Source organism: Solanum stenotomum, chromosome 9 (genome assembly GCF_019186545.1).
Source record: "Solanum stenotomum isolate F172 chromosome 9, ASM1918654v1, whole genome shotgun sequence".
In the NCBI taxonomy this organism is placed as follows: domain Eukaryota; kingdom Viridiplantae; phylum Streptophyta; class Magnoliopsida; order Solanales; family Solanaceae; genus Solanum; species Solanum stenotomum.
In genome coordinates this window covers 56981114-57008408 of record NC_064290.1, presented here as the reverse complement: position 1 = coordinate 57008408, position 27295 = coordinate 56981114, and the positions used below count along the sequence as shown (strand labels likewise).

At 32.6% G+C, this 27295-nt stretch overlaps 4 protein-coding genes across 6 annotated transcripts; 3 read left to right on the top strand and 1 right to left on the bottom strand.

Annotated features, from left to right (window-relative positions):
- Positions 1-5975: 5975 nt before the first annotated feature.
- On the top strand, positions 5976-11675 carry LOC125876148 (calcium-dependent protein kinase 2-like). The gene is made up of 8 exons (XM_049557262.1): positions 5976-6951; positions 8349-8492; positions 8601-8753; positions 10041-10156; positions 10644-10811; positions 10912-11039; positions 11140-11239; positions 11317-11675. The coding sequence occupies exons 1-8, from the start codon at positions 6270-6272 to the stop codon at positions 11371-11373; spliced, it is 1548 nt and encodes a 515-aa protein (XP_049413219.1). The 5' UTR covers positions 5976-6269; the 3' UTR covers positions 11374-11675.
- Positions 11676-12190: 515 nt separating this feature from the next.
- LOC125876162 (protein translation factor SUI1 homolog) lies at positions 12191-13909 on the bottom strand. 2 transcript variants are annotated; one of them, XM_049557281.1, is made up of 2 exons: positions 13726-13909; positions 12191-12752 (listed from the first exon to the last, which is right to left on the bottom strand). In XM_049557281.1, exon 2 carries the CDS (start codon positions 12684-12686, stop codon positions 12348-12350), a length of 339 nt encoding a protein of 112 aa, XP_049413238.1. In that variant the 5' UTR covers positions 12687-12752; positions 13726-13909; the 3' UTR covers positions 12191-12347. The 2 variants fall into 2 exon arrangements, with proteins under 2 accessions (XP_049413238.1, XP_049413239.1); XM_049557282.1 differs by lacking the exon at positions 13726-13909 and adding an exon at positions 13241-13602.
- A 3729-nt stretch (positions 13910-17638) lies between these two features.
- LOC125876146 (pentatricopeptide repeat-containing protein At4g28010) lies at positions 17639-22520 on the top strand. Its single transcript, XM_049557259.1, has 3 exons — positions 17639-20038; positions 21643-21966; positions 22080-22520. Exon 1 carries the CDS (start codon positions 17772-17774, stop codon positions 19983-19985), a length of 2214 nt encoding a protein of 737 aa, XP_049413216.1. The 5' UTR covers positions 17639-17771; the 3' UTR covers positions 19986-20038; positions 21643-21966; positions 22080-22520.
- Positions 22521-23480: 960 nt separating this feature from the next.
- Positions 23481-27261, top strand: LOC125876155 (uncharacterized). Of its 2 annotated transcripts, none has more exons than XM_049557272.1 (6): positions 23481-23665; positions 24017-24141; positions 24734-24903; positions 25398-25475; positions 26109-26253; positions 26676-27261. In XM_049557272.1, exons 1-6 carry the CDS (start codon positions 23599-23601, stop codon positions 27087-27089), a joined length of 999 nt encoding a protein of 332 aa, XP_049413229.1. In that variant the 5' UTR covers positions 23481-23598; the 3' UTR covers positions 27090-27261. The 2 variants fall into 2 exon arrangements, with proteins under 2 accessions (XP_049413229.1, XP_049413230.1); XM_049557273.1 differs by having other exon boundaries at positions 23590-23728.
- The last annotated feature ends 34 nt before the right edge of the window (positions 27262-27295 follow it).

The following is a 27295-nucleotide window of genomic DNA, read 5'->3' as shown; positions in this document are numbered from 1 at the left end:
GTTTGTTTATTCTCAAATATTGTTTGTGAGAAGTATTGTATACACTCAAATTGTTAATTTCGTTTTTAAATTATTGATAGTCTTAAAAATACCTCTCTATTTGACTAACTAAACTTAATTAGATACATCTTTGATCTGCCACATGACATAACAAGTGGTCTTAAACTCTTGTAGGAGCATGAGACTCTTAATAAAAAGTCATAAGAAGTGTTGAAAATACCCTTAAACTTTGCGAGAATTTAGGAATGTGTTTCACTCACGTTGCATGATCACGGGTGTATGTAAGTTCAGTTAGTCAAATAAATGGGTGTTTTTAAGGTATTATAGAAATAATTGAGAAATTTTATCGAAGTTGGCATAGTACAATTTAAATTTTCAGCACACGTATAATATAAGTTGTACTTGTTTAATTCAAATATTCTATTATTTTAAGCAAAAAGTTTAAAATAATTTCAGATACTCTTATTGAAAACATTAGAGGACAAGTGAAATTTTTTATGATTGACATATGTGAATTGTGAACCCATATTATACATCGTAGATTGTCTTATAAGTTAATTGTTATCTTCGTTTAATTGTTTAATATCTAATTATATTATTTGCAATATGGACAAAATATCTTTAATAACAATGTATTTATATACTTCAAGTTTTACTCATACCATTTTATTTTATTTTTTTGTCGTAAGTTCGTACCATTTTCTTGATTGATCTTTTAAGAGTTATTAGTTTCAAGAGAAGTTTTGTTTCACTATCTTTTTGATTCAAATACATCTGACTAGTCCAAATTTATACTGATGGTTTCGTTATTTCATGGCAATCAAATTTATACTGATGGTTTCGTTATTTCATGGCAATTACTTGTGGATTGTTAGGTTCGTTTCTTATAAGTGTATATCTTTTTATTTCAATTTGTTTGTTTTATTTTAATTTTTTAGTCTGTTTTCAAAAGAATGCATGTCTCATTTAAGTACAATTTTTTACATTACAATTTACATGATGATTAAGGCCACGAGATAAAATGATATTTTCATATATTTAACATATCTTTAATTTAAGATTATAATATTTAAAAATCTTAATTATTTTCTTAAACTTATATTAAGTCAAAATAATACAAATAAACTGTGATATATATTATAAATTAGTGTCTACACATGTGCGCTACATGTGCATCACATCCTAATTAGTTCAAATATTTTAAAACCATATTAGATAATATTAAAATAAGTGTGTAATGAGTTCTACGAAATTTAAAGATAGGAAATGTAAGCTCAAACTAAAAATAAACACTGTCATTAGTAGTTATTAGCTAACATGTTTATCCTTGCGATAACTCCTAAAAGATGAATAATACTCAACATTTATTTGATGCAACTAAATTAAAATTAAATATATTTTTTAAAAAGGATAAATTATTGCAACTAAATTGTCATTTAGTAAAAGTTTTTTCTTTAAATGATTATATCTTTGTCTAAAATTATGAATGAGAGTACTGTTTGTGTGAATGAAAAAAATAATCATTTAATTTATAATTTAAGAATAGTTAAAAAAGTAATAGCGAAAAGTAACCCTTAATTTTTAGCCTTAAATTTTTTAAAGATGCATAGCTCAACAAATTTCTTCAACTTTGAACAATTCACTTATTTTGAATTAAGAAAAATGTCCCGATAATTCACTTAATATAGACTAAAGAGAGTATTATATATTATTTATAGTTTACTCCCTCGTTCTTTTTTAGTTGTCATATATACTAATAATACTTATTCCAAAATAATTGTCAATTTTAACAATTAAGAATTAATTATTATAATTTTCAATTATGCCCTTAGCATTAGTTATTCTGGAACTAAGAAGCACATCAATGATACAAATTAAGGAATTAATAAAAAATATATTAGTCAAATTACACTTTTAATTAATTTTTCTCAAGAGTCTGTGCAAAATCTTAGCATGACAACTAAGTAATAAATTTATATTTCACATAAAAAAAATTAAATTTATAATTTCGAAATCAATACTCTATGTCCGCTTATAAAGCTAGCATAGAATTGTTGCACAAAGTCTCTTACACGAATTGTGAAGCTTAATCCTTAACACCTCTAACAATAATTTATTTTGAGTTGGTACTTACAAGATCCGACTCCTCTCCATTTCCCCAAGTTCTAGCTTGGATTGGAGACACATGTAATAGTTTAGAATTAATGGTTGAAATCTAATTAATTAAAGCAAAGTCCTAACCATAGTTATTAACTTTCATATATTTGCTTCTTAAATATTTTTGCAATCCAACAATTCTAAATTTACATTATATTTTTTCTAAATATATTTAAAAGAATTTCTTTTCTTAATTACTTGAGTAATTTTTTGTTGATTTTTTACTTTTTTCCCTAACATTTGTCATTTCTCAAATAATATTTGCCAAATAAAAAATTAAAATTTGTGACCTGACATTTTTTTTTTAATTTTAGGAGTAAAATAAATTTTGTCACTCAACTTTAATTTTTTTTCTTACTTCCTAAATGAAGTTCATATTGCTCTATAGACATCGTAACTCCTAATACTCTATTAGAATAATAAAAATGTTTAACTGTATTATAATTTTTTTTCAAAAAAAGTAAAAGTATTTAGTAAATTTTTTAAATATGTATGCACTAAAGAAAAGTTTTTAATATATTTAGGAAAAATATAATGGATTGCAAAATATTTAAGAAGCAAATATATGGAAGTAAATAACTATGGTTAGGACTTTGCAAATCAATTAGATCTCAACCATTAACTCTAAACTATGACATGTGTCTCCAATCCAAGCTAGAACTTGGGGAAAAATGGAGAGAAGAGAAATGGAGAGGAGCCGAATCCGTACTTATAGCATGTGTCCACTGAGTCGTTGATTTTAAACTTTAAATTTATAAAAAATAATAATACAATTTTAAGTTAATATATGATAATTATTGAGCTTACAAATCAAATATTTTATAACTATTTCATAAATGTGTACAATTTCAAGAAAAGCTGTCGAACTTTTCATCCGACCCATTGCACTAGCCCTAACTGTTCCAACAGATTGTGCTTCATCTTTTTCTTATATCTCATATATGGAGTTGTTTGATTTGAAATAATAATTAATTTCAACTTAAAAAGTTCTCATACATATGAGATAATATAACATTTAGTTGGTTATATAAGGAAAAATAAATAAACCTTGGGTAATAAATGTAACTTTCAATTAATGTATTAAATATTACAAATACTAAATAACACATTAATCCTAATCTCTTTCTATTTTAGTCCCATAAAAATTTAATGTTACTGACTATACATTTGAATTCTTGTTCTCATTAGTGTTTTTTGTGCCATGGAGGTGAATTCATTGATGAGCACATGAAAAATCAAATTAAACTACCCTCAATTATCACCATCACAGATAGAAAGAACTCTCTGAGAAGCATAAAATATATTTTTCCTTGCTATCACTTTAGATGGAAGATTCTAGCTATATTTTTTTTTCTTTGTTTTATTTTCTGTTTTTATTATATGTTTAAGCTGCTTTTAGTATTGTAAAATATATACTAAAAATATAAATGGTCAACTGTACTTTTTTTTTATTGAATTTTGTTAATGAGATTTAAAAAAAAAAAATCTCGAAGAATACATTCCAATTGTTTAGTGAATAAATCTATTTATATATTTTTGTTAACGTCTTTTTATTATGTTTTTTCTCCTTTTCTTTTTTCTTTCTCTTTATGCATGCCTTCATTAGCTAGAGGATTAATTCTAAGATTTCAATAATGAAATGAAGGGTGAATATTAGAAGAATATTGTACGTGGCAATTTTTAATTAGGATTATCATTGACTTAATTTTTAGTCATAATTTTTTAGAATAAATTTTAGGTTTAGCAAACATAAAAATCATATTTATACGTTATAGCTATAGTTTGCATAATTGCACTCCATAACAAACTTTATGTTTGCTATGACTATTAATATGTATATTTCGGTATACTTATACATAAGAATCAATTGTATAAGTATATATTTGGAATCTGTATACAAATAAGAAAGTACTTTTTTTGTATAATTTGTGTTTGTATAAAGCAAGAAAAAGAGAAAGGCAAAAGAGAATTTGGCAAGGGAAGATTTGTATTGTATAATTATAAGTGTATAGGACGAAAAGATATGTATTTGTATTTGTATATACAGTTTTCTCTCGCTTTATACAAACACAAACACAATTTATACATTTGTGTTTGTATAAAGTGAGAGAGGCGAGAGAAAGAGAGTGGCGAGCGAGATATCTGGGGAGAGAGGCAAACGAAAAGATATGTATATATACATTTTTCTTTCGCTTTATATAAACACAAACATAATTTATATATTTGTGTTTGTATAAAGTGAGAGAGGCGAGCGAGATCAGGAGAGTGGCGAGCGAGAAATCTGGGGAGAGAGACGAATGACAAAATGTTTGTTACGGATTAGAATTAAATGAAACTGTGGTTATAGTATTTAATTTTAATTAATTGTTTGTTATTTCATATAATTTTCCCAATTTTTTATGCTGCTTATTAACAGGTCTAAACTTATTTAAACTAATCATTATTTTATATTGATAATTTCAGGTATCCTTCACATCATGAAGTTTTTGGAAATGAGAGTAGTGTGAGTCATAAAATAGAATATTTTATACTTTTTAATTTTGTGTGTAAATTGTTAATTTATTACAGGAAAGATCATTCAAAATTGAAAAACAAATATATCAATGGACAAAAGTTACAATTAAAAAACTAATATAACAGATGTGTTTAAATGATTTACTTTATAAGAATTAGAAATTTATATTTTAAGTTATTTTTAAATATTTTAATATGAGGAAAAATTATTATATATGATTGTGCGAAGTACAAATACATTACCTAATTTATTTATAAAAGAAACATGAAAATATGTAAATATTTCGGAGATGTTTATGTATATGATCAAATGTTATTTAGAATTTCTTTTTTTGTGAGGCTGATTTTCATACTAACACAAGTAATTTAACTCGTCATTGAAATTCGTGTCATATCCTAGAGAGAGGGCTTTACCACAAAGTTGATGTCAATAGTTGTTCTTGCTTAGCAGGATCATGTATACTTGGTTCGTAGCAGCCCAAATATATCCAGGAGTTCCTTTTACACGCTACGCTATCCTCGGCGACGATATCGTCATCGGAGATGAGCAGGTGGCTGAGCGTTATCGCGAGCTAATTCCACCAATAGGTGATATAATTTAGGAATGAATATCTGTTACTCCCACTTCAATACTTAAATTGACAAAATGAATGTATTCCATTTCATATAGATCTACACGGATTGCGCGGTACCCGGATCGAAGAAGTTGAGAACACAAAATCCCTAAATGGGATATCAAATAATTTTTTAGAAAAAAAATATAAATAAAGAGATACTAAATAAAATAAGACTGAACGGTTAAATCGTCCAACGCATAATTGACGAATTCATAAGTTCAATCCACACCAATGGAACCCTCCAATAACTCTATTGGAATTGACTATGTATCAATGAAATCTTATCATCCATACATATAACGAATCGATAAGGTATATTCATATCATAATGAACAATAAAAACCAATATTCTTATTGAGACTTTCACTCCTAAAAAAGAAAATCAATTTATAGATGGAATTAAATATATAATTTTATGGCATCAATAAATAATGTGATAAAAATGATAACATATCATCTAACCGCGTAAAAAATCTTTTAAGATTGATATAACAACCAATATAATTTACAATTTTTAATTGCCATTTTGACACTAAGATCCACCAATTATCTTTTACTTAATAAATATATTAAAATAAAAATAGAAAAAGCCGTTGTACTTTATTTTTCTCCCCACTTTCTCATCGTCTTCGTCTGTCTTAATAAAAATGTTTTAACGTTTCAACTCAAATTTCTGCTGACCAAGTTTTTTTTTTTAGTCAATTTCTTTGCCCCATTTTCCATTTTTAGCTGTAACAATGGTTGGTTGTTGATTTTTTCTGATAATTTTTCTGTTTTTTTTTTGTCAACTCCCAAATCCCTTCGTATTTTCTTGAAATTTTGAAGAAAAAAATTCAATCTTTTTGCATTTTGGTTTAGTAAAAATCTAATCTTGCTGAATACCCATCTGTGTTCTTGGTTTGATTCTTGATTTTTACACCTTTTTGGTTTAATCAAGTTTAGTTTAAGTTCTATCAGCTATATTTTGCTAGATCTGCTTTAATGGGTATTTGTGTTAGTAAAGGTAAACCCAATAATGCTAATAATGGGCACCATGGATCAGGATCAGGAGGAGTTCCAACTCATAGAAATGAAATTCAGTATACAAAATCTCCAGGGCCTGAAGCTCAATTGCATGTGAGACCTCCACCAAGCCCAAAACCAGCTGTAAGGTATGATACAATTCTTGGTAAGCCATATGAAGATGTTAAGTTGCACTATACTCTTGGTAAAGAATTGGGTAGGGGTCAATTTGGTGTTACATATCTTTGTACTGAAATTGTAACTGGTCAACAATATGCTTGTAAATCGATATCGAAAAAGAAGCTTGTTACTAAGGCTGATAAGGATGATATGAGGAGGGAGATTAAGATTATGCAGCATTTGAGTGGACAACCTAATATTGTTGAATTTAAAGGTGCTTATGAGGATAAAGGTTCAGTGTATCTTGTGATGGAGTTGTGTGGAGGGGGAGAGCTATTCGATCGAATTATAGCAAAGGGGCATTACAGTGAAAGAGCTGCTGCAACAATGTGTAGGGCTATTGTCAATGTTGTGCACGTTTGCAATTTTATGGGCGTGTTGCATCGTGATCTCAAGCCTGAAAACTTTTTGTTGTCTGATAAGAGTGAAAATGCTGCACTAAAGATTACTGATTTTGGGCTGTCAGTATTCATTCAAGAAGGTATATTTTGCTTTACATTGTCATTTTATGTCATCTACTTTTGGACCGAGTTCTTTAATTGTTAATTCTATTGCATTGAATCACAATTATCGTTCAAATCACTAGCATTTCCGTGTTTTACAGATTTGTTTTCTGTCTCCGCGTAGGCTAAGTTAGTGAACATGTAAAGGCTTAAACTTTGATCTTTAAGTTCAGGGATAGGATTAAGTATTTAGCTGAAAATGTTACTGAGTTCTTTAATTGTCAATTCTATTGCATTGAAGCACAATTTATCGTTCAAATCACTTACATTTCCGTGTTTTACAGATTTGTGTCTTCTGTCTCCGCGTAGGTGAAGTTAGTGAACATGTAAAGGCTAAAAAAATGATCTTTAAGTTCAGGGATAGGATTAAGTATTTAGCTAAAGATGTTACCAAGTTTTTTAATTGTCAATTCTATTGCATTGAAGCACAATTATCTTTCAAATCACTTACATTTCCGTGTTTTACAGATATGTGTCTTCTGTCTCTGCGTAGGCGAAGTTAGTGAACATGTAAATGCTAAAAATTTGATCTTTAAGTTCAGGGGTAGGATTAAGTATTTAGCTAAAAATGTTAACTTTAGAAGTAATCACAGTCACACGTGTATTTACCACTTACACCTACGTTAGTCTTGTATATCGTATGTCCTCCATTCAAGTGTCATATTTTCTGTTTTTGTGAGTGGAAACACTTATGTTTGACATCTGGGGAAACATTTAAGGGGAACCTCTTAGTTGAATGTAAATAATCGACAAGCATATATGAGTACTCCGCTGATCATCAGATAGTAAGCAGGCTGCTGATTATTGTGCTTTTCTTTTTAATTTATGAAATTGTTGCACTGCAAGATTGGATGAGAATATGCAGAGAAAACGTTAGTTTTACTAGATTGAGTTTGCAGCCAAATTTAATTCTGTCCTATTCAGTTTGTAAAATGAAACTAGCAGTTTTTTAGCCCGATAAGCTGATTATTCACCTTTTTAAATCAGCATGTAGGTGTATTCTGTTTGTGACGCTAGATCAGCTTCTCTCTCACTCTTGATTGAGAAGTCAGAATTTTAAAACCTGACGTAATCGGCATGCTATATTGCATGTACATTTATGAAACCGTAGTTGCATTTTGCACACTCACTGCATACAGATTGTGTGTATTAGTAAGCCAATTATTGATTACTTCAGCTCTGATGAACGCCTTCCCTTTTTACAAATATGTTGAAGTACCATGCCTTGGCAGTTTCTTTGTGATTTTCTTATCCTCCTTACTAATACTAACCTTGCCGAGTTTCTTGATTTTCTTATTCTCCTGACTAATATTAACACAGCTTCTATCTGCTAATATTTTTCTGCATTGATAGCTGAATATGAAATCCCATGCAGGTAAGTCGTACAAGGATATAGTTGGGAGTGCTTACTATGTTGCCCCTGAGGTTTTAAGGAGGTGTTATGGCAAGGAGATAGATATTTGGAGTGCAGGTGTTATGCTTTATATACTACTCAGTGGTGTGCCTCCGTTTTGGGCAGGTGAAGTCATCTACTTTGCTTCTCATTTCTAAGATAATACACAGATGACAATTGTTGCCACTTTCTAGGATTCAAGGACTTAACGGTATCTACTTGCTTGATATGCAGAAACCGAAAAGGGTATATTTGATGCCATACTTAAAGGGACCATTGACTTTGAAAGCAAGCCTTGGCCGTCTGTATCAAGTAGTGCCAAGGACCTAGTACAGAAGATGCTGACTAAAGATCCAAAGAAACGGATTACAGCTGCACAAGTTCTCGGTATGTGGCCTTTAAACTATAGTTTATTGATTTTAAGATTGGTAATGATTTCAGTAGATTCAGAACTCCTTGAAGATTTCCTTTCTGACATTACTGCACATATTTGTTTCTTTTAGAAATAAAGAATTACATGTACAGTAACATTGCCTGTTTCTTTCCATGCTTATATATCTGTTGCTTTCCATCTATCAAGAATTTGAAACTCGAAAGGTAGAATGGTGAGACATGATAAGCCTTGATATCGAAGAAACATAGATTCATGAAAATTGCTGGCATTTATTTGAGGTGGCACATTGTTTGTTTGCAGCTCAAATTACTAGGCGCAATTTAGCTTGCAATATCACCTTCAAAGCTTATCTTTTATTTGACACTTAGAATTCATTCCCCTTTTTTTTAGAATCCTGCTTCTTAGCTTCAACCATTTCTAGGAAAATACTTCTCATTTGTTTTGTGCAGAACAAATATATCTTCTATTGATGTTTAAAATCAGAACTCTTTATGTCACAACAATTTAGGCTATTAATACGTGAAAGTACTCCTTGAGACAATGCTGTGAAAGGCGATCGCCTCGTCGCCAATGGAGAGGCGAGGTGCGGGGCCACCCTTCATCGCCTATTAGCTTTGTGGCGAGGCGATCTTCTAAAGGCAACACCATGGTGTCATAGGCGAGAAAGGCGTCGCCTTTTGGATTTTCTTAAATAGAAGGCAACCAATTTAGGATTTTTAAAAGTTAAAAGGTAATTTTAGGGTTTTCTTTCCAAATTTGCACAGTTGCAATCTTAGACTGTAACTGTGACTCTAACCAATCAACATTAAACTTCTCCGGTGACCAGCCAGACTTTTCCGGCAACTCCCAAATCCAGCCAATACGCATTTCTTCTTTTCTTCTTTTTTCTTCTTCAGATTTCTTCTTCCACTGATTCTTTTTCCTTCTTCTTTAGACTTCAGAGTTACTTCTACCTCTGTTTTTTCTCATTGTTTTGACTTTTGTTCTGTTTTTTTCTCATTCAAGTTCTAGACTTTTGGTATGTACTATCTATTTTTAGTTTTTGAATTGAAATATTTGCTAATATTTATTGCTATTGAGATTTTGCTTTTTTATATGTTCAATTAAATATTCTAATTTTTTTATATTAATTGGCGCCACACTTCAAAAAGGCGAGCACCTCGCCGCTTGCCTAGCCTCCATCCAAAACACTGGCCTTGAGAACAACAGATACACATGTGTTGCCAGTATGTTTTGTTATATCTTATTCTAACCATACTGTTGGTGCGTGTAATTGACAGAGCATCCTTGGCTGAAAGAAGGTGGTGTTGCATCAGACAAACCATTAGAGGGTGCTGTCCTGTCAAGAATGAAGCAATTCAGAGCTATGAACAAACTCAAGAAACTCGCTTTGAAGGTAATCTTAGAATTTGTCAACTCTTCTGCAACTGAATCTTGGTAAAGGGAAAAGGGGATACAAGGGTATAATTTCAAATTTCTTCTATTGGCTTTCTTTGTCTAAAGAAAATGAAAGGACTGCCTTTTTGCATGTATGGCGTTCCTCATATGATAGTCATGTACTTCACATGCAAGAAAATGACCTTTTTCACTTTATCTGCTTTAATCTCACTTCCTTCCGTTCCTTTCACGCTAACAATATGTGAAGAACATGATTAGATTTAGCATGAGCCACCATATTGTTTTGTGAGTTTGGTTAGTCGGCTTTCTTACTTACTCATAGTTGTATGATAAACATAGTACACCTTCTAATTGTCTTTTGACGATTTACTCTATTCTGGGGGTCCATGTATCTTCCTTATTTGGGATCCTGTGCTTGCATGCTAGCTGTCTTGTTCTTCCTTCTGCAAGTAATAACACGTTGCATTGTCTGTTGTTGGAATCAGGTCATTGCCGAGAATCTCTCTGCAGAAGAAATTCACGGGCTCAAAGCAATGTTCCACAATATTGACACTGATAATAGTGGCACTATCACTTATGAAGAACTGAAGAGTGGATTGGCTAAACTTGGGTCAAAGCTCACTGAGGCTGAAGTCAAGCAATTGATGGAAGCTGTAAGTCGGAACTACTAAAAGTTATTAACCATTTCTTTCGACTTCATAAAATTACTGAATTGATGTGCCCCAATAATATCTCGTGCCTTGTATACTTTAGGCTGATGTAGATGGAAATGGCTCAATCGACTACACTGAATTCATCACCGCCACCATGCATAAGCACAGGCTAGAAAGAGACGAAAATCTATATACTGCATTTCAGTATTTCGATAAAGATAGCAGTGGGTACGTCTTATGTGCACATCTAGTGTAAAAGCATGATCAAACCAATAGAATCATGAGATAGTTGGCTCAAAATTTACTTTTTTTCATGTTATCATTGTAGGTTCATTACAAGAGATGAACTCGAGGCAGCTATGCAAGAACATGGAATAGGCGATCCATCCTGTATAAGGGAAATCATATCTGAAGTGGACACAGACAATGTGAGTTTTCACTGTTTTTCGCTAAATAGTTGAACTGTATCCCCTTGCCACATATGCTAATTCTGTCGAATTTTCAGGATGGAAGAATCAATTATGAGGAATTCTGTACAATGATGAGAAGTGGAGCCAAATAACCAGGCAAGGTCTTCTAGTTGCATGAGTCTCCTCGCGGGAAAGTTGTAGAAGAGCTATTCTTGAAAATGTGCACGATGAGCTCTGTTGTTGCTACCATTAGAGATGTTTTACAGTTTTCCAGTAAAAAAACATGTATATTTGTGATCTTCTCAGTTCAAAACAGTCTTTTCTGAGTGTTTCTGTTTGTCTTCTGTGCGATTTTTCCTCCCTTGTGTAAACTGCATCAGTTTGGGACTAGAAAAGGCTTTGAATTAGGCCACTCCTAGCAAATGAAATATTTCAATTGTCGAAGATTTCACCACATTTTATGTTTAATGAGTTGTCATTCATTGAGATTCATTTTTCCTAATGAACTAGCAAATTCAGAATAAACTATCTGCAACATATCCATTTATATGCCCTTTGGTGCTTGACCAACAAAGATAGAACCACCACCAATGGATTTTAAGCAGTAGATGAGAATGTTCCTCCCGCAGCTTGAATACAAATATAGTCAGACTCCAATATGGGTACTAGACATCGAGTGAGAAACAAAAAAAAAGAAGATAGAACCAGCAACTTAGGTTTTAGCTTGTTCCTATTTCTCTTCAGTTGTGTAAATTTGGTAATCTCTCTTTTAATACACTTGTAAACTTCCAAAGTTATCATGTGGTCCTGTTGTTGGCAACTGACAGAGACTATTCAAGGTGAAAAACTGGCAGGTTTTTAGATATACAAGCTATCAACTGGTAATAAAGTACTATGCAGGCTGTATAAATGGATTGCAAGGTCAGGATAAACACAGACACTAACATCAATTAGCTTTAGAAAACCAAATTTATTATTATCTGTAAACAAAGTACAACCAGCACAATTCGGAAAGAAACCCATGGCAAGATATCATGGGCATTAACAAAAACCAACACTTTTTAACAACAAATCCAAACAACTGTTATATATTACTATGCTTCAATAACTCGAAATAGCCAACAACTTAGAAACCATGAATCTTGATCTGATCCTTCTTGACAACACCAGCAGTCACAAGGAAATGAGAAACATTCTTCCTTTGATCACCTTGAAGTTGTATCACTTTGCCAAGTTCCTTATCCTGCACAACATTCCCGTTGCAACAGAACTCTTTCTTCAGATCTTTGAGGATTTTTTCGTAACTGAATTCTTTCCTCAGTCCTTGAACTGTCGTCAAGCTTTTCTTTCCATTCCTTTGTTGTATACGAATATGAACATACTCCTTGGCTCCAGGTGCACCGGAGTCCTTAGCCTCAGCAAATGGATCGAAAGCAGATGGGATCTGGACGTCGATATCAACCATGTAAATAGCTGGAAGAGAACTTCTCACGCTCCGAAACTGAAGCTTGGTAAATTGATCACAAGAGAGCTGCAAAAAGAACACTTCTTTTAATATGGAAATGATCAAGATACTAAAAGTCCAACAACATAAGTATTAAGCAACAATATGAGATGCTCAACAACAGCTGCAAATAAAGAACACCTCTTTAATATGAACAACCCAATTTTACACAATGAGATGATCAACAAAACAAAAATCCATATTTAGCAAAACATGAGATTATTAACAGATCAAATATGCAACCCCTCATACATATTAAGCAAATATGAGATGATCAACACATAAGAAATTAAACTACACAATGAGATGATCAACAATATCAGGAAATCCAACTAGTCCAACAACATAACTTCTAAGCAAACATGAGATGATTAACATATAAAAGTATAACTTCTAAGCAAACATGAGATGATTAACATATAAAAGTCCAACTACCTAACTATTAAGCAATATGAAATGATCAAGATCAACAATTATTATATATTTCGATAACCATGATATCTAGAACATCTTACCCGCACCTCGACTAATTCCACATGATACCTACCACCTCCACAACACCACCCGGCAGATACAAGGTAACTATGTCTACCAAGGCTAGATCAGATGAGAACATATCAAGATCAACATATCAAAATTCCCAACTAGCTATCCTAGAGATTCAATTGCAATCATCCCTAGATAATTCAAAGATTAAAGATCCTAACTTTGATTGACTAAAACTGCACATACAAGCAGAGTCCAAATTTAACAAAGTTAACAAAAAACCAACTAAGTTCAAAACTTTAAGCTGAAAAGGACCATCTTTAACTATAATATAGATGATCCAGGGATCAAAATCCAAACTTTGATTGACTAAAGCCAAACAAACCACAACCCAACAACCGACAAAGTTAAAAATGTCTAATCAACCCAAAAACAAAGTAGCAAGATGAAACTAAAAAAAAAAAACCAAAATTTATTCAAAACTGAAAAAAAAAGAATAGAGGAAAGAACTAACCTTTAGAAAGACTAATCAAATAAATCAAACACTAGATGATGTTTTTCAATTGAAGAAAAACTTGTTCTTTATTTATAGACAAGAAACTAGAAATGGTGGCGGTGTAAGTGGGGTCACAATATTCCCAACCCACAACACCTTTATTAACTTAAATACGTCATTAATTATGTCTAATCCTGATTAATAACGGCTGTGGTTTGTTTGTAGCTACAAATTTGGTCCGGTAATTTGGGGATTAGGGTTTTAAAAAACGCGTAGATTCAACGCATTTGGAAAATTGGAACAATTGCTTTCGGGTTACGGCAATTTCGGGGGCCCACTTCAAGTTGGGTCAACATGTGTGGGGCCCGATTCGTCTCGTCATCCATTTGCTGAGAAGAATCCAGATATATTCTCGATAAGTTTCGTGTTTAGCCTGCTTGACTCATTGTTGGGCTGTAAATTTAATGGGGCCCATCATACAATTATGGAAAAGTTACGTCGAACGCAAATATGTGATATGTATTTACGGAGTATTAAACTATATATGTAACTATAGTTTATATGTAGTTATAGATGAAAAATTTATACTTCATAACTATAATTACGATTTTATAGCAAATTTTTATTTCCTTTCTCACTCCCTCTCGTGCTTTCTCTGTTCTCTTTGCACTCTCACTCGCCTCTCTCATCTCTCTGTGTGTAATAAAATGATAATAGTTAACAATACAATTATAAATGATAGCAATTAACGATAAAAAATACAAAAAGGTAACACCAAACACATATGATAATAGGACTATTTAAAAACGAATTGTAATTGCTAAGTCAACCGCAATATTGGTTTGTTCTGTTATTGACATTGGAATACTGTATTAGTCCGTGAATAGACTAAAATTTTATAGTTAATGGATTAAAATTTTATTGTATCAATTGTATCGTGGTAAAAGTCGATTAGATGTATAAATCAATTGTATCTTTCTCGTGTCTCTCTAGATCTCAATTATTTCTTTCCTTTTTCTAACATGTTATTACAAATTGTATTAAATTCAAACTACAGTTATTTTTAAAAGTTTCTCTTTTAAATTGATATTTATAAGAATGGCGTGATATGTTTAAAAGTTATAAATTTCAAATATAATTTTTATATATTTTGCACATCATTAACTTAAGATTTAATAATTCAAAAATTCTTTTTACATTTTCTAAATAATATATCTAATTAAATTAAGGCACATAAATAAAATAAAGAACATAATATGTTTCACAAAGAGAAAAACAAAAGAGTAAAGAATTATTTGTTTATATTACATAAATAACTAATGATTAAAATATATATTTTTTTTGAATAATTCTACTATCTTAGTAACTCAAACTCGTAAGGTAAGTTTGGAGGTAAAAAACTTTCACTTTCGACTCAAAAATTATAAATTGAAGTCACACAAAAGAATGAGAGCTCTAGATGAAAACTTGAAAAGAATAATCAACAATTGTATATCCTTGCACATAGCTTCTTAATCATTTTCTTTAAAAGAGTCCAACTTTCCACTACACAATGTACAACACTCCATGCTAATATTTAATAATTAAATTTGACTAAACACAGAAAATTACACAAGCGACGGTAAGACAAAAAATGATCATTACCCAGCCATCTTAAGTCAGAACGTCTCAATAAAATTAGTGGTCTAAAATTAACTTATAATAAGAGGCCTTAAATATATATATGCATACACAAAATATTATTAATTTAGATCTTTTTTTTAGTCTTGCATATGACTTGTTTTATTGTATATTCTTAAAAGACATTTAAGATTTAATTTCACATAAATATTAGTACTATTTTATAAAAATAAGTATTAGTTATAGTCATAAGAAGTCGGACATTTATTTGCAATACATCAAGTTGGATTGTGAGGTAAAAACTTTATTTATTACGTACTATAAAGATTTAAGTTGTTTAACTCAAAATTCTAAAATACTTTTGATAAAAAAAATTAAAAATAGATAGTACTTTTTTGGGCCCCAAATTGCCTAAAACTCTATCGGCCTTAACCTTGAGTTAGGGGTGTCCAAAAGAACATGAAAAACCAATTGAACCGATCGAATATAACCGAATCGATTTATATCATTTTAAAAATAAAATTATGGACTTATATTTAAGTGTATAACCGTCCCAAACAATAGGAATGATCTTTTTAATTTATAAAAAAATCTTAACAATAACCTTACATGTATGTAAATATATTTTATATATTAACAATAGGTTAAATTTACTATATAAATATATTTTATAAGATCTTTCAAATATAAATCTAACCTAAGTCCTATTGTGATTGGACGACTTTATGTCTTTGCTCTTTAATTAATCTTTAATTAATTAGGTTTAAAATTAAAAGATACTATAATACTCTTGTTAAAAATTTAAGATTGAACAATATATAACAAGATTTTATATTCTTGAATTCTTGGTGAAGAATTGAATGATTCTTCAAGAACATACTTGCGAAACAAATATTTTGATAATAGTATATTTTGTGGTGATATTTAAAAAGTAAAAAAATAAAAAATAATTGAATCATATAGATACCAAAGAGAAACCGATACGACTGAGATGGTTTAAAAAAATCTAATTTTGATTATACATTATAAATTAGCCGAAAATTAGAATAGTATAATTTTTTAAAGGCATAAGTCATCGACCGCCCCTTAAAGTTGTCTGCATAATTCACTTAGATACCTCAACTAAGACTTGTACCTATTGAACACCTAAATTGTTCAAAACATGTACCTATTAAACACAAAACGCTGATATGGCAAAAATGTGTTTTGCACTTCCCTGAAGTGCGTGAAAAGATTCAAAATAGTGTCTTTTTGAATTTTTTTTACATTTTTTCTTCTTTTATTGACACTTGGCATTATAATTAACTTAAAAACATTTTTCTTCTTTCATTTACACTTTTTCAAAAAAGAAAAGGACCTCACTCCCTATCTATCATCTTCTTCATATTTTAGTTTGCAAAACATTCTTCATTTTAACTCCAACATTGTTTTTCTTTCTTTTTTATAAAAAAAAAGAATAATATTTCTTTCAAATATGAAGATAAATGAAAATCAACTATGAAGATTCAGTTTTGAAAGAAAAAAAGACTTACTTTCGTATGATTTATTTCAAATCTCATAAAAATAAGGAACAAATATGAAGAAGAAGAAAGAAGATAAATGATTTTTACGTATAAAAAAAGTTAGCCGATATTTGTTTATCAAAATTTTCGAACAAAGATTTTTACTCAAATTCATATATAAACCCATTAAATTTATCAAAAATGATATTCAAAAAATTGAAAGAATTAATTTTTGAGCTATCAATTTCATTTTGTCATCGATGTAGAAATGAATAACCGCCGGCAAAATTTTCTTTCTTCTTCACTCTTAGTATGAAAATGTATATATATATTTTTTAAAAGTTAATCTTCAAGTTATTTGAAAAGAATTAGGTTTTGTGATTTGAGAAATAATGTGTTTTGGGAAGAAGATGAAGATGAAAGGGGGTTGGTAGGGGTGGGATTGGGTAGAATAGGTTGACATTTTTATTTTTTTCTTTTTCGTTTTAAAAAAATTAGATATAAAAAGTGTTTGAAATAATTTTAAACAAAATTATTTTTTTATAATTTTCGAGGCCTAGTGCCACATGTTATTTTTTAATTAGCCGTTTTGCCATGTTACCGCAAGTGTATCACACATTCTTCATATATTTTGCTGATTATCAAAAAATGCTTAGTAGAAACAATTTTTGAATTGATAAAAATGTTCAATAAATACTAATCTTAGTTAAGATATCTAATGGAATTATGCGAATAACTTTAAATGACTGCCGCTGCTGATGACTTAAGCTTTTTTAAAACATAACCATCGAACTTGTCACATTAACACCCCTACCTTGAGCCACCGCTGTCCTCAGTCAGTGGCACCATAGCTGATTTTCCATCTTCATTGTACCCAAGGTATTGTCTTTTCTTGATCTTTATCAAAAACCCAGCTGCATAAATCTCCATACAAGCTGTACGATGATAATCAGAAAGCAAATATCAAACATTTGGGTTACTTTTCAATCACCCTTTAACCCCCAAAATCTGTTCTTTATCAAACACTTTTCAGCAATAACCCAAACCCGATCTCCACTTTTCTCAGATACACAAAAATTGGACACCCATTTGAGGTCTCTTTGTGAAAAGCCTAATCCCAAGTATAACAATGCAGTTTCACTTTTTAACCATGTAATTGATGATTTTAGGCAAACCCCATCTGAGTCAACTTGCAATTTTCTTGTTGTAACTTTGGCTAAGAGTAAGGAGTACAATCTTTCTTTAAGGGTGTACTGTAAAATGAGAAAAGCCCAAGTCTTGCCCAGGTTTTTATCATTAGCTGCTTTAATTGAATGTTTTGTGTATGTTCATAAGCCTAAATTAGCAATTGGTGTATTGGGGTTGATGTTGAAGAATGGTTATAAGGTTAATGTATATGTTGTTAATGTTATATTAAAGGGTTTATGTGAAAATGGTATGGTTGTTAATGCTATAAAGTTTGTTTGGGGTTTGGATATGAAAGAGGTAACACCTGATATAGTTAGTTTAAACACCCTAATGAGAGGACTTTGTAGAGATAAGAAAGTACAAGAGGCTTTGAATTTGAGGTTTAGTATGGAAAAGGTGGTGAATTTTGCTCCTAACTCGTATACGTATGGGATTTTGATGGAGGGTCTTTGTTCGGAGGGGAGGTTTGATGATGCTATTGGGTTGTTGGAGGAGATGAGAGTAAAAGGTTTGAAAGAGGATGTTGTTGTGTATAGTACACTCATAAATGGGCTTTGTAACAAAGGATATGTTAGTAGAGGGAAAGAATTTTTGAATGAGATGTTGGAGAAAGGAATTTCTCCGAGTGTAGTCACTTATTCTTGTTTAATTAATGGATTTTGTAAGCAGGGGAAATTGAAAGAAACTACAATGTTGTATGATGATATGTTGGATCGCGGAATCCAGCCTGACATTGTTACTTTTACGGGCATGATTGGTGGCCTCGGCAATAATGGGATGGCTAAAAAAGCAATTGAATTGTTCAATTTGATGATACGTAGGGGTGAGGAGCCTGGAAACATAACTTACAATATTCTTTTAAGTGCACTATGCAAGGAAGGGTTATTGGCCGATGCTTTTGACATTTTAAAATTGATGATAGAAAAAGGAAAGACACCCGACGTGATCACTTACAATACACTAGTAAAAGGACTTTGTAAAAGTGGGAAATTGGACGATGCCGTGACACTTTTTGATTCGATGTTGGGTGACGAGACTTATGTTCAGCCGGATGTTATAACTATGAATGTACTGATTCGTGGGCTTTGCGAAGAAGGCTCCCTTGATAAGGCAGGGGAAATTCATAACAAGATGGTTGAGAACAAGTCTTTAGTTGATATTGGAACCTTTACTGTACTTATTGGAGCTTATATAAAGGCAGGCAACATTGTCAAAGCTTTTGAACTTTGGAAGCAGCTAAATCAATTGAATCTTATTCCAGATTCAATAACCCATAGCACCATAATTGATGGATTTTGCAAGCTGTGTGCGCTCAACATTGCAAAAGGTTTGTTTCTCAGATTTAGAAAGAAGGGATATCATCTAACTGCTTTTGATTACAACAGCTTGATGGATGCCTTATGCAAAGAGGGTAGCTTGGAGCAAGCAAGGAGGTTGTTTCAAGAGATGTTAGATGGAAATTGTGAACCAGACGTAATCTCATACAATATTATCATTGATTCAACTCTTGAAGCAGGAAATTTGCAGTCTGCTAAGGAGTTGCTTATCGATATGTCCCAGAGGGGTTTGAGTCCTGATGTCTTCACTTTCTCCATATTAATAAACAGGTTTTCGAAGCTTGGACAGATGGAGGAGGCGAAAAAATTATTTGTGAGAATGAATGCTTCTGACTTGACACCGGACATTACCGTGTATGATTGTTTACTCAAGGGATTTAGTTTGAATGGTGAAACAGAAGAAATTATTGATTTGCTTCGCAAAATGGCTGCTAAGGGCATTGAGCTAGACCTCGGACTTACTTCCACCATCTTGCAATGTCTTTGTAATATTTCTGAAGATCTTAATGTGGAGGAACTGTTGCCAAACTTTTCGCAGAAAAAATCAGAAGGATTTAGTATTCCCTGCAGTGAGTTGTTGATGAAGCTTCAGAAGAGTCTCCCCAAGCTTCAGTTAGATTCTGCTTTGTAGTACAATCTCACATGCTTCTGGCAGTTATTGAGGGAGCTTTCTTTTCTACATAGGTATTACATTTTGACATGTAAAGCTTTTGCAACGCAATGCAGGGTATGTTGTAATTCCATAGTCTATTATTTTTTCTTGTCGAAAGGCAAGTATCCTAGAATATACATTAAATGCCGGGAGAGTAGGTTATCTTGTATGGCTCCTATATTTCATGCATCATTAGGTTTCTACTTACTTTTTATTGAACTATATGTTAAAAGGTTTTAATTAGAGAAATCCCTCAAGGCACACAACTCCTTCTCCACTTCCATCTTATATATTGGAGTTGCCTTCCTTATTATATTTCATGATAAATCTTTTTCAGAAAATAAAATAAAATGTGGACTTTCCCTAACTTATCCTTGTATTAAAGTTTTTTCAGATACCTTTGACCTTAAAGTTGAACTCATGATTGCCATATGTATTTGTATTGATCTAGCAAGATTTACATAAAGAAAATAAGTTGTGTAATTGATGAAAATGGAAGTGACCTTAACCTTACGATATGAATGCCTACAAGTGTCATCATGTTTTTGAATCCTTGACTACAATTTTTATTCAAATAATATTTGAGACTATTTTGATAAGTTTTAGAGTTAAGATTCATGTTATACGAGATACAAACGTAATTATCATGCGTGAACATCATATCATTTGTATCTCATATATCATGATTCTTAAAGCTGTGTAGGTAAAGCTGCACACACAGAGAGGGAGAGATTTTGATTTTTTTTTTTATGTGAGAGAGGAGAATGAAATATCTGGTGCTTGCAGAGGTAGCTGAAATCGTGAAAGAAGACAACAATTCATCATTTGTGTTGAGGTCATGCCAAACCTGCAACAACCTTTGGTCACTGACCAGGGTGATTGCCTTGCATTAAAAAAAAATCATCATTTGTGCAAACTGGAAACTGCTTTCAGTGAATCAGTTCCTGTTGCATCAATTATTTAAAGTAAACTCAATGCTTTTCCACTATGCTAATGACTTTTGTCCTTCTTTTATTCTTTTGTGGTTGTCCTCTGTTTGGCTTTGCTTGCCTGGTTAAAGTAATACCTATTTGGTATGCCACTTGTGGAACCTCAATGTCATGGGCTTATTAGCTAAATGGCAATTGGCACACACTACTTATTCTTTTGATACCCAAACTGTGTTTTTTGGTTTATTCTGTTACTTTCCTCCATTATGAGGGCAGGGAATATAATGGTCGAGTAGGTTTCAAAACTCATTTCTGGGTTTATGATACTAGATGAATTGATTTGCATTTCTACTAAACTCGCTCTCTGTTTTTACTTTTTAATACAAGTAAGTAACTTCTAACGTTCTCGAAGTTACATTTACTGTTTGAATGCATCTACTTTCTGTAATCGGTTTGCTTTATCTCAATTTAGCAGTATATTTTTGCTTCTCTGGTTAGCTTGCACAAGTTTGTAATGAAGTTCCATCTAGAAAATGGAAATGTCATTTGGCTGTTTTTCCTAATGATACCATTGTATTCGGGAGTCTGTGGATTTTAGATTTTGTTTGGAGATGCTGTTTTCCTTTACCCTTGTTCTAGTTCATTTATGTGAAGAGCACTTTATCTGAATGGAATTTGTATAACTTATTTGGAGTGGTGGTTCACAGGTGGAAACATGTCGAGGCCCACTCCATAGAGGTGTGTCTTATGGGGGACGGTTATCGGGTAACAGTCATGATTCATTTGGATGACTCCCAGGTGAAATATAAAACAGAGAAGGGTGATTTCGACCATAATCACTCACCTGGTGATCAGACTCATCTTTCTATGACTGCAACTGTGGACCTAGTTCGAGGCATACTTGCTTAGTTCTCCCTCCTGCTAATTACAAAATTCCATTTTGTGTGGCCTACTGAAAAAGACGTCATCTGGCATACAAATATTAATATTACTGCACAGGAGGTGCTCTATTCTGGAAGTTTAACAAAAAGGTTAACGCAAAATTCTACTCTCTTTTTTGTAAACAAAATATTGTAATATCTGCCTCTATGTCTCCGCTCTCATCTCATAATTTTTCTGATCTTGTTTTAATTGTATGCTGCAGGGTTGGGTGATCATCCGTGATATCGCTCCACTGATTGCGTTATCAAGAGTTCACACAGCACGGTTGAAATGGAATGCACGAGTTGTATAGAGATTGAAAGTAGCACTAATTTGCCAGAAACCATTCTCTGAAGGCAATCAAGCTAAATGTTGGCATGATAAGACATACTTTGCTCGATCAGTAGATAAATTTCGAACAGAAGAAGAAGAAAGGGTTCTGAACAGGACCAAATACAATTCCTATGGTGCCATAAGGTGTACATAGGGCCATGTAAGTACACCATTTGAAGAACAGGACAAACAAGAAAATTATAGTGCTATAAGTTTTGTTTGTGTATTGTTATTAAGGCAATTCAAATTCTGAATGTATTTTTTAGAATTAACTACAATGGTTGAACTTACTGCTGACACATATCAGATGCTATGGCTTTGAAACCTTTCTCTTTTGGAGGGTTTTTACATACTACACTATTAATTGATTCTTGTTCATTTGATTAAGTTGACTGGATCTGGAATTACAATGAGAGTTATTTTTACTGTAAGAATCTTGTTAGTTTGTGATTCAAGCAAGTATGAGCAATAAAATATGATGCAGAAAGTTCATTAAGGATGACCTAGTAGTCAATGAAGTGAGAGGAGATTCACGAGGTTTCATGTTCAAATTTTCAGAAGAGGCAAACACGCTAGGTGATTTTTTTTTTCATCTGTCTTAGTCTTGAGGGGAAAAGTTACTTGGATACTTCTTGTTGGTGGGAGGTAGCATGTGTGATGAGGAAGTGATCAAGTCTCGGTGAATAGAGTTACACGAGTACCTCTTGTTGGTGGAAGGTAGCATGTAGCATGTATCATGCGAAACTAGTCGAGATGAACACAAGTTGATTTAGACACTAAAGTTATTCAAAAAAGGCTTAGAAATTAATGACACTAATTTTTGTTTTGGTTCGGGCAAACTTACGTTCATTGATTAATTTCTATGACAAGTTACCCAACACGGTACGGAGAACACTCTTAAGGCTTGTTTGGTACGAAGGATAAGAGATAACTAATTACAGATGTTTAACCCACAATTAAAAGGTGGAATAACAATTTTAGAATAATTAATCTTGAGATAATATAGTCCCCATCAAATGTGCCCTTAGTTTCCCTAACAAGGATCGATTGGTTTCTAAATTTTATTGCTAGCCAAACACTTATTACAGTTGTGGTGAAATAAATATATTCCTCTACAATTAGAGGTTTTGGCTTCAAACTTTTTCGGGCATGAAAAGATAATCTTATAAATTATTTCGGGCATGAAAAGAAAATCTTGTAAGTTATTCCTTACGCAAGGTGATTTTAAATTATCCTGACTCTAATATGGACACAAATAAATCTTATTTTCATGGTCGGTAATAGTAGCTGTCAATAATTAGGTCGAAAATCAAACCCAAAAAAAAAAAGTCTCCGGCGAGAAATTCCCAATTCACCCCGTCGGCGTCGACGCTGAATAAGCTTCTGCGTTGTATTCAATCTTTCAGTTGATGGACAAAACAAAATCCCCTGAAGTCGTCGCCGGCGTAATTCACAGCGCTTTTTTTCAAGCATCTGGTATGTTTCTCCGGTGAACCTTTTTCCGGTAGATTTTTCTACATGCAATATTTTCTGCGAAAGGTATCTATCTACAAAAAGAAAGATGGGTTCGGAGTATATATTGATTACATCTATTATTCTGTGTGATTTAGAATAAGATTTTGTTAATTTTTGGGAAATAATGTTTGGTGTCCTAACTAGTAGTTGAAAACAAGACTTGAAGCAATTCGGTGTAATTGTCTTGATTTTGTTGTGAGCAGAAGTCCAGATGTTTGTTCATTTGTTCTGTTTTGTGGATCACATGAAGTTCTTGTAGTTGTGGGGCTTTGAATTGTGATGAGTTAATGGAGTTTGATTGTTTTGTTACAGTATTAGCTATTATGAAGAAAAAGCCTCCTAGCTTGGTGAGCTTGTGTCTTGGAGTTATTGGTAGACATTTTGAGGATATCATTGAAGACCTCGCCGAGATAGCTGCTATTCCGTCCACCATGAAGGTTGAACATTATTTTGCCTGGTTTTATACGTATTTTGGTTATAGTTATTCTAAAAATGTACCCTCTGGTTGATGCGACTACAACTAGATGTAGTTGGCAATCGTTTAACCCGAGAACTTTTGCTTCTTAACGCGTGGAGCCTTTTGTGCTTCAGTTAACTGTATGTTCTTCTGCAATTCCCTTAAGATAATAAGGTTTTCAATCCATAAAATGGCATACTATAGATGTCCTATTTCCTAGTCGAGCAAGTTTAGATTTTTGCAATTTTATCACGCCACCATATTACGGGTGAATTCTAGTGAAGGAATGCTTCCCTGGAATCTTTCATCCAACTTTTGACAAAAGACTGCTTCTTGGCTATCAAAGGATACATTTATTTTTTCTTCCTTCATTTGTTTTCATTGAGGGAATTGTTTGGTGGAGATTGAGGTGGTGGCGGCGAAGGTTAACTAAAAAAGTAAAACAAAGCGGTCAATCCATGCTATCTTGCAAAACTATTTAATGAATTATTGGAAAATGTGGATTTACATCCTAGCTTGTCCTTTCGACTCTAATTTTTCTGGTTACTGAAACAATCTGTTTTAATTGTTAGATGGTACTTGTGGCAATTGCAAGAAGGAGAAGGCTATTGAATGACGATGTCATTGTTGCATTGGCTGATAGCTCCTGGAAAATCCTGGACTTGTCTGGTTCGGAGGTTTCTGATTTTGGCCTATCACAAGTGGTTAAAACTTGCAAACATCTGCAAGCAGTTGATATAAGGTGTTGCATATTGATCATTTCATTTGTCGAGGGTTTCTTTGTTTTCAGAAACAACATGCATGTCAGACAAGATCTTCTGGTTTAACTTCCTTATTGGATATGCATGGTGCACCAACTATATGTTGCTACATGACACCACTCATTTCCGCTAAGGCACACATAATTTTTTGTCGTATGTCAAAATTCTGCAATTAGTAAGGAGCCCTCACTACTAGTAAATTAAATCAAGTAGTGTGCTGACTGTATGGCTAAAAAAATATGTTATGAGGCGTTAACTCCCATTTTCTACTTTTCTTGCTTTCTCTAGCTGGTACTTGATCTCGTACTTGTGTAAAAGAATTTATGCCAAGTGCTTTTCTGGATTCACTTTTCTTTAAAGTTGCATTACACACTTTGTGCAGGCCACACTCTCACCTATTTCAGTCCTTTTTCTGCTGCTCAACTTAAATTTGGTTTTGAAATGTGAACCTAAATATGAACATCCATTGTCACAGTCGCTGCAGCAAGCTCACATCAGTCAGTGTATCAGAACTCTTGCAGAACTGCCGGTCTCTGGAAATACTGAGATGGGGGTAGGTTTCCTTTCTTAAATCAAGTCACTTCTTTCAGTCATGAAGCATAAAACATCGTGTGTAACAATAACAAGATCTGGTCCATTGGATTTCCCCTAAGCTAACATTTCATAAATGATTGTCTGGTTAACCTCGAGTCTACTGATGCAACCATTTGGTTTTTTTATAACTTGCTTAGAACCTGTGGACCTTTTCATGTTAAATAATGTTTTTTTACTAATGAGTACATTCAGTATTAAGATTCTTCTCAAATATGTGCGTAGTGTAAGCATTCATTGGCTATTTTTTAGATATTTGAACTGGCCTTACTTAAGGATGCTCAAATTTGATGCATTTGTTTTTTCTGTGTGCATAGTGTAAGCATTCGTTGACTATTTTTTAAGATTCCTGTGGATAAAGTAAAAAAGTATGTTATTATTAGGGGTAGAACACACAACCTCAAATTATTTTTACAAAAGAACCTTGCATCCTTCAACTATTTACTCAAATGTCATTTGAAGTTTTTTCTATGGAAGAGATCTTTTGTAAAAATCTAGGTTCATCATATATTTTGCTTGATAAAACACTCTCAACAAATAAGGAAAATGTAGAAATTAACCACATAACCAAAATGAATCAAATTTAATGTTGCAGAGGCTGCCCTCGGAGTGAGAACACAGCTCGTAGATGCCTCCGTTTCTTGAAACCAATACTAGAGCATGTGGAAGGAGATTCTTGGGAGGAACTTGATACCTTGGAAATAGCTCATGGTGCGACATCCTTGCGTTGGCTTTTATGGGTATGAGTTGTATTTCCTGTTCAAGCTTGCAAAACTTCATCTTTCTTATTAAGAGTTATGCATGTGACTTATGAACTGGAATAACAAATAGATTATTTTTATTGTATATTCTTAAAAGACATTAAATGTTTAACTTCACATAATAATATTACTATTTATAGAAGTATTAGTTTTAGTGTCAGACATTTACTTGCAATACATGAAGTTGGATGCTGATGTAAAAACTTAATTTATTAATATGAAGATTTGAGCTGTTTAACTCAAAGTTCTAAAGTATACCAATGCAGTTTCACTCTTTAACCATGTAATTGATGATTTGAGGCAAACCCTGTCCAAGTCAACTTGCAATTTTCTTGTTGCAACTTTGGCTAAGAGTAAGGAGTAGTCTCCTGAATTCAGACTAATATCTAATCCTTTTGCAGCCCAAAGTTGAAAAGGAACAGCTGGAGATTTTGTCTGAAGAATGCCCACGAGTCATAGTAAATCCAAAGCCGTCGCCACTCGGTTACAGGGGGATTGATATACCTAGAGAAGCACGACTAGATGTATCATTAGATGATCCCATGGTTGAAGATATTGACCCCAAGATCTGGGCAGTTTCAGGATTTGTACCTATAACATCACCATCATCAGTTTCAAGCTCAGAAGATTTACCCATTGCAGAAAAGTTTAGACTTGCATTTCTTGAGAGAGATACTAGACTAGCGCCAAAGCGAGCAAAGAATGCAAGACAACACCAACGACGTGCAGAAAAGGAATGGGTAACGATGAATAGTAGGGCAAAAGCACTAGCACTTGCCTCACTGGCTAGCAGATCCCTGAACATCCGGAATTGAAAATAGGAGTTTACTTATATGAAACTTGTTTTTGATCTCTGTCAGTCAACAATACAAAAACCTTCTGTATTCAGACTCTTTCAGGCAATGGAAAGTAGTAGTTGTTCCTGCGTGAATGTACATTAGAAAGTTGCTGCTAAAGATTCATATATTGAGCTACTCTAGCTTTCTCATTCCATATGCAGTGCATGAATTTCAATTCTTTT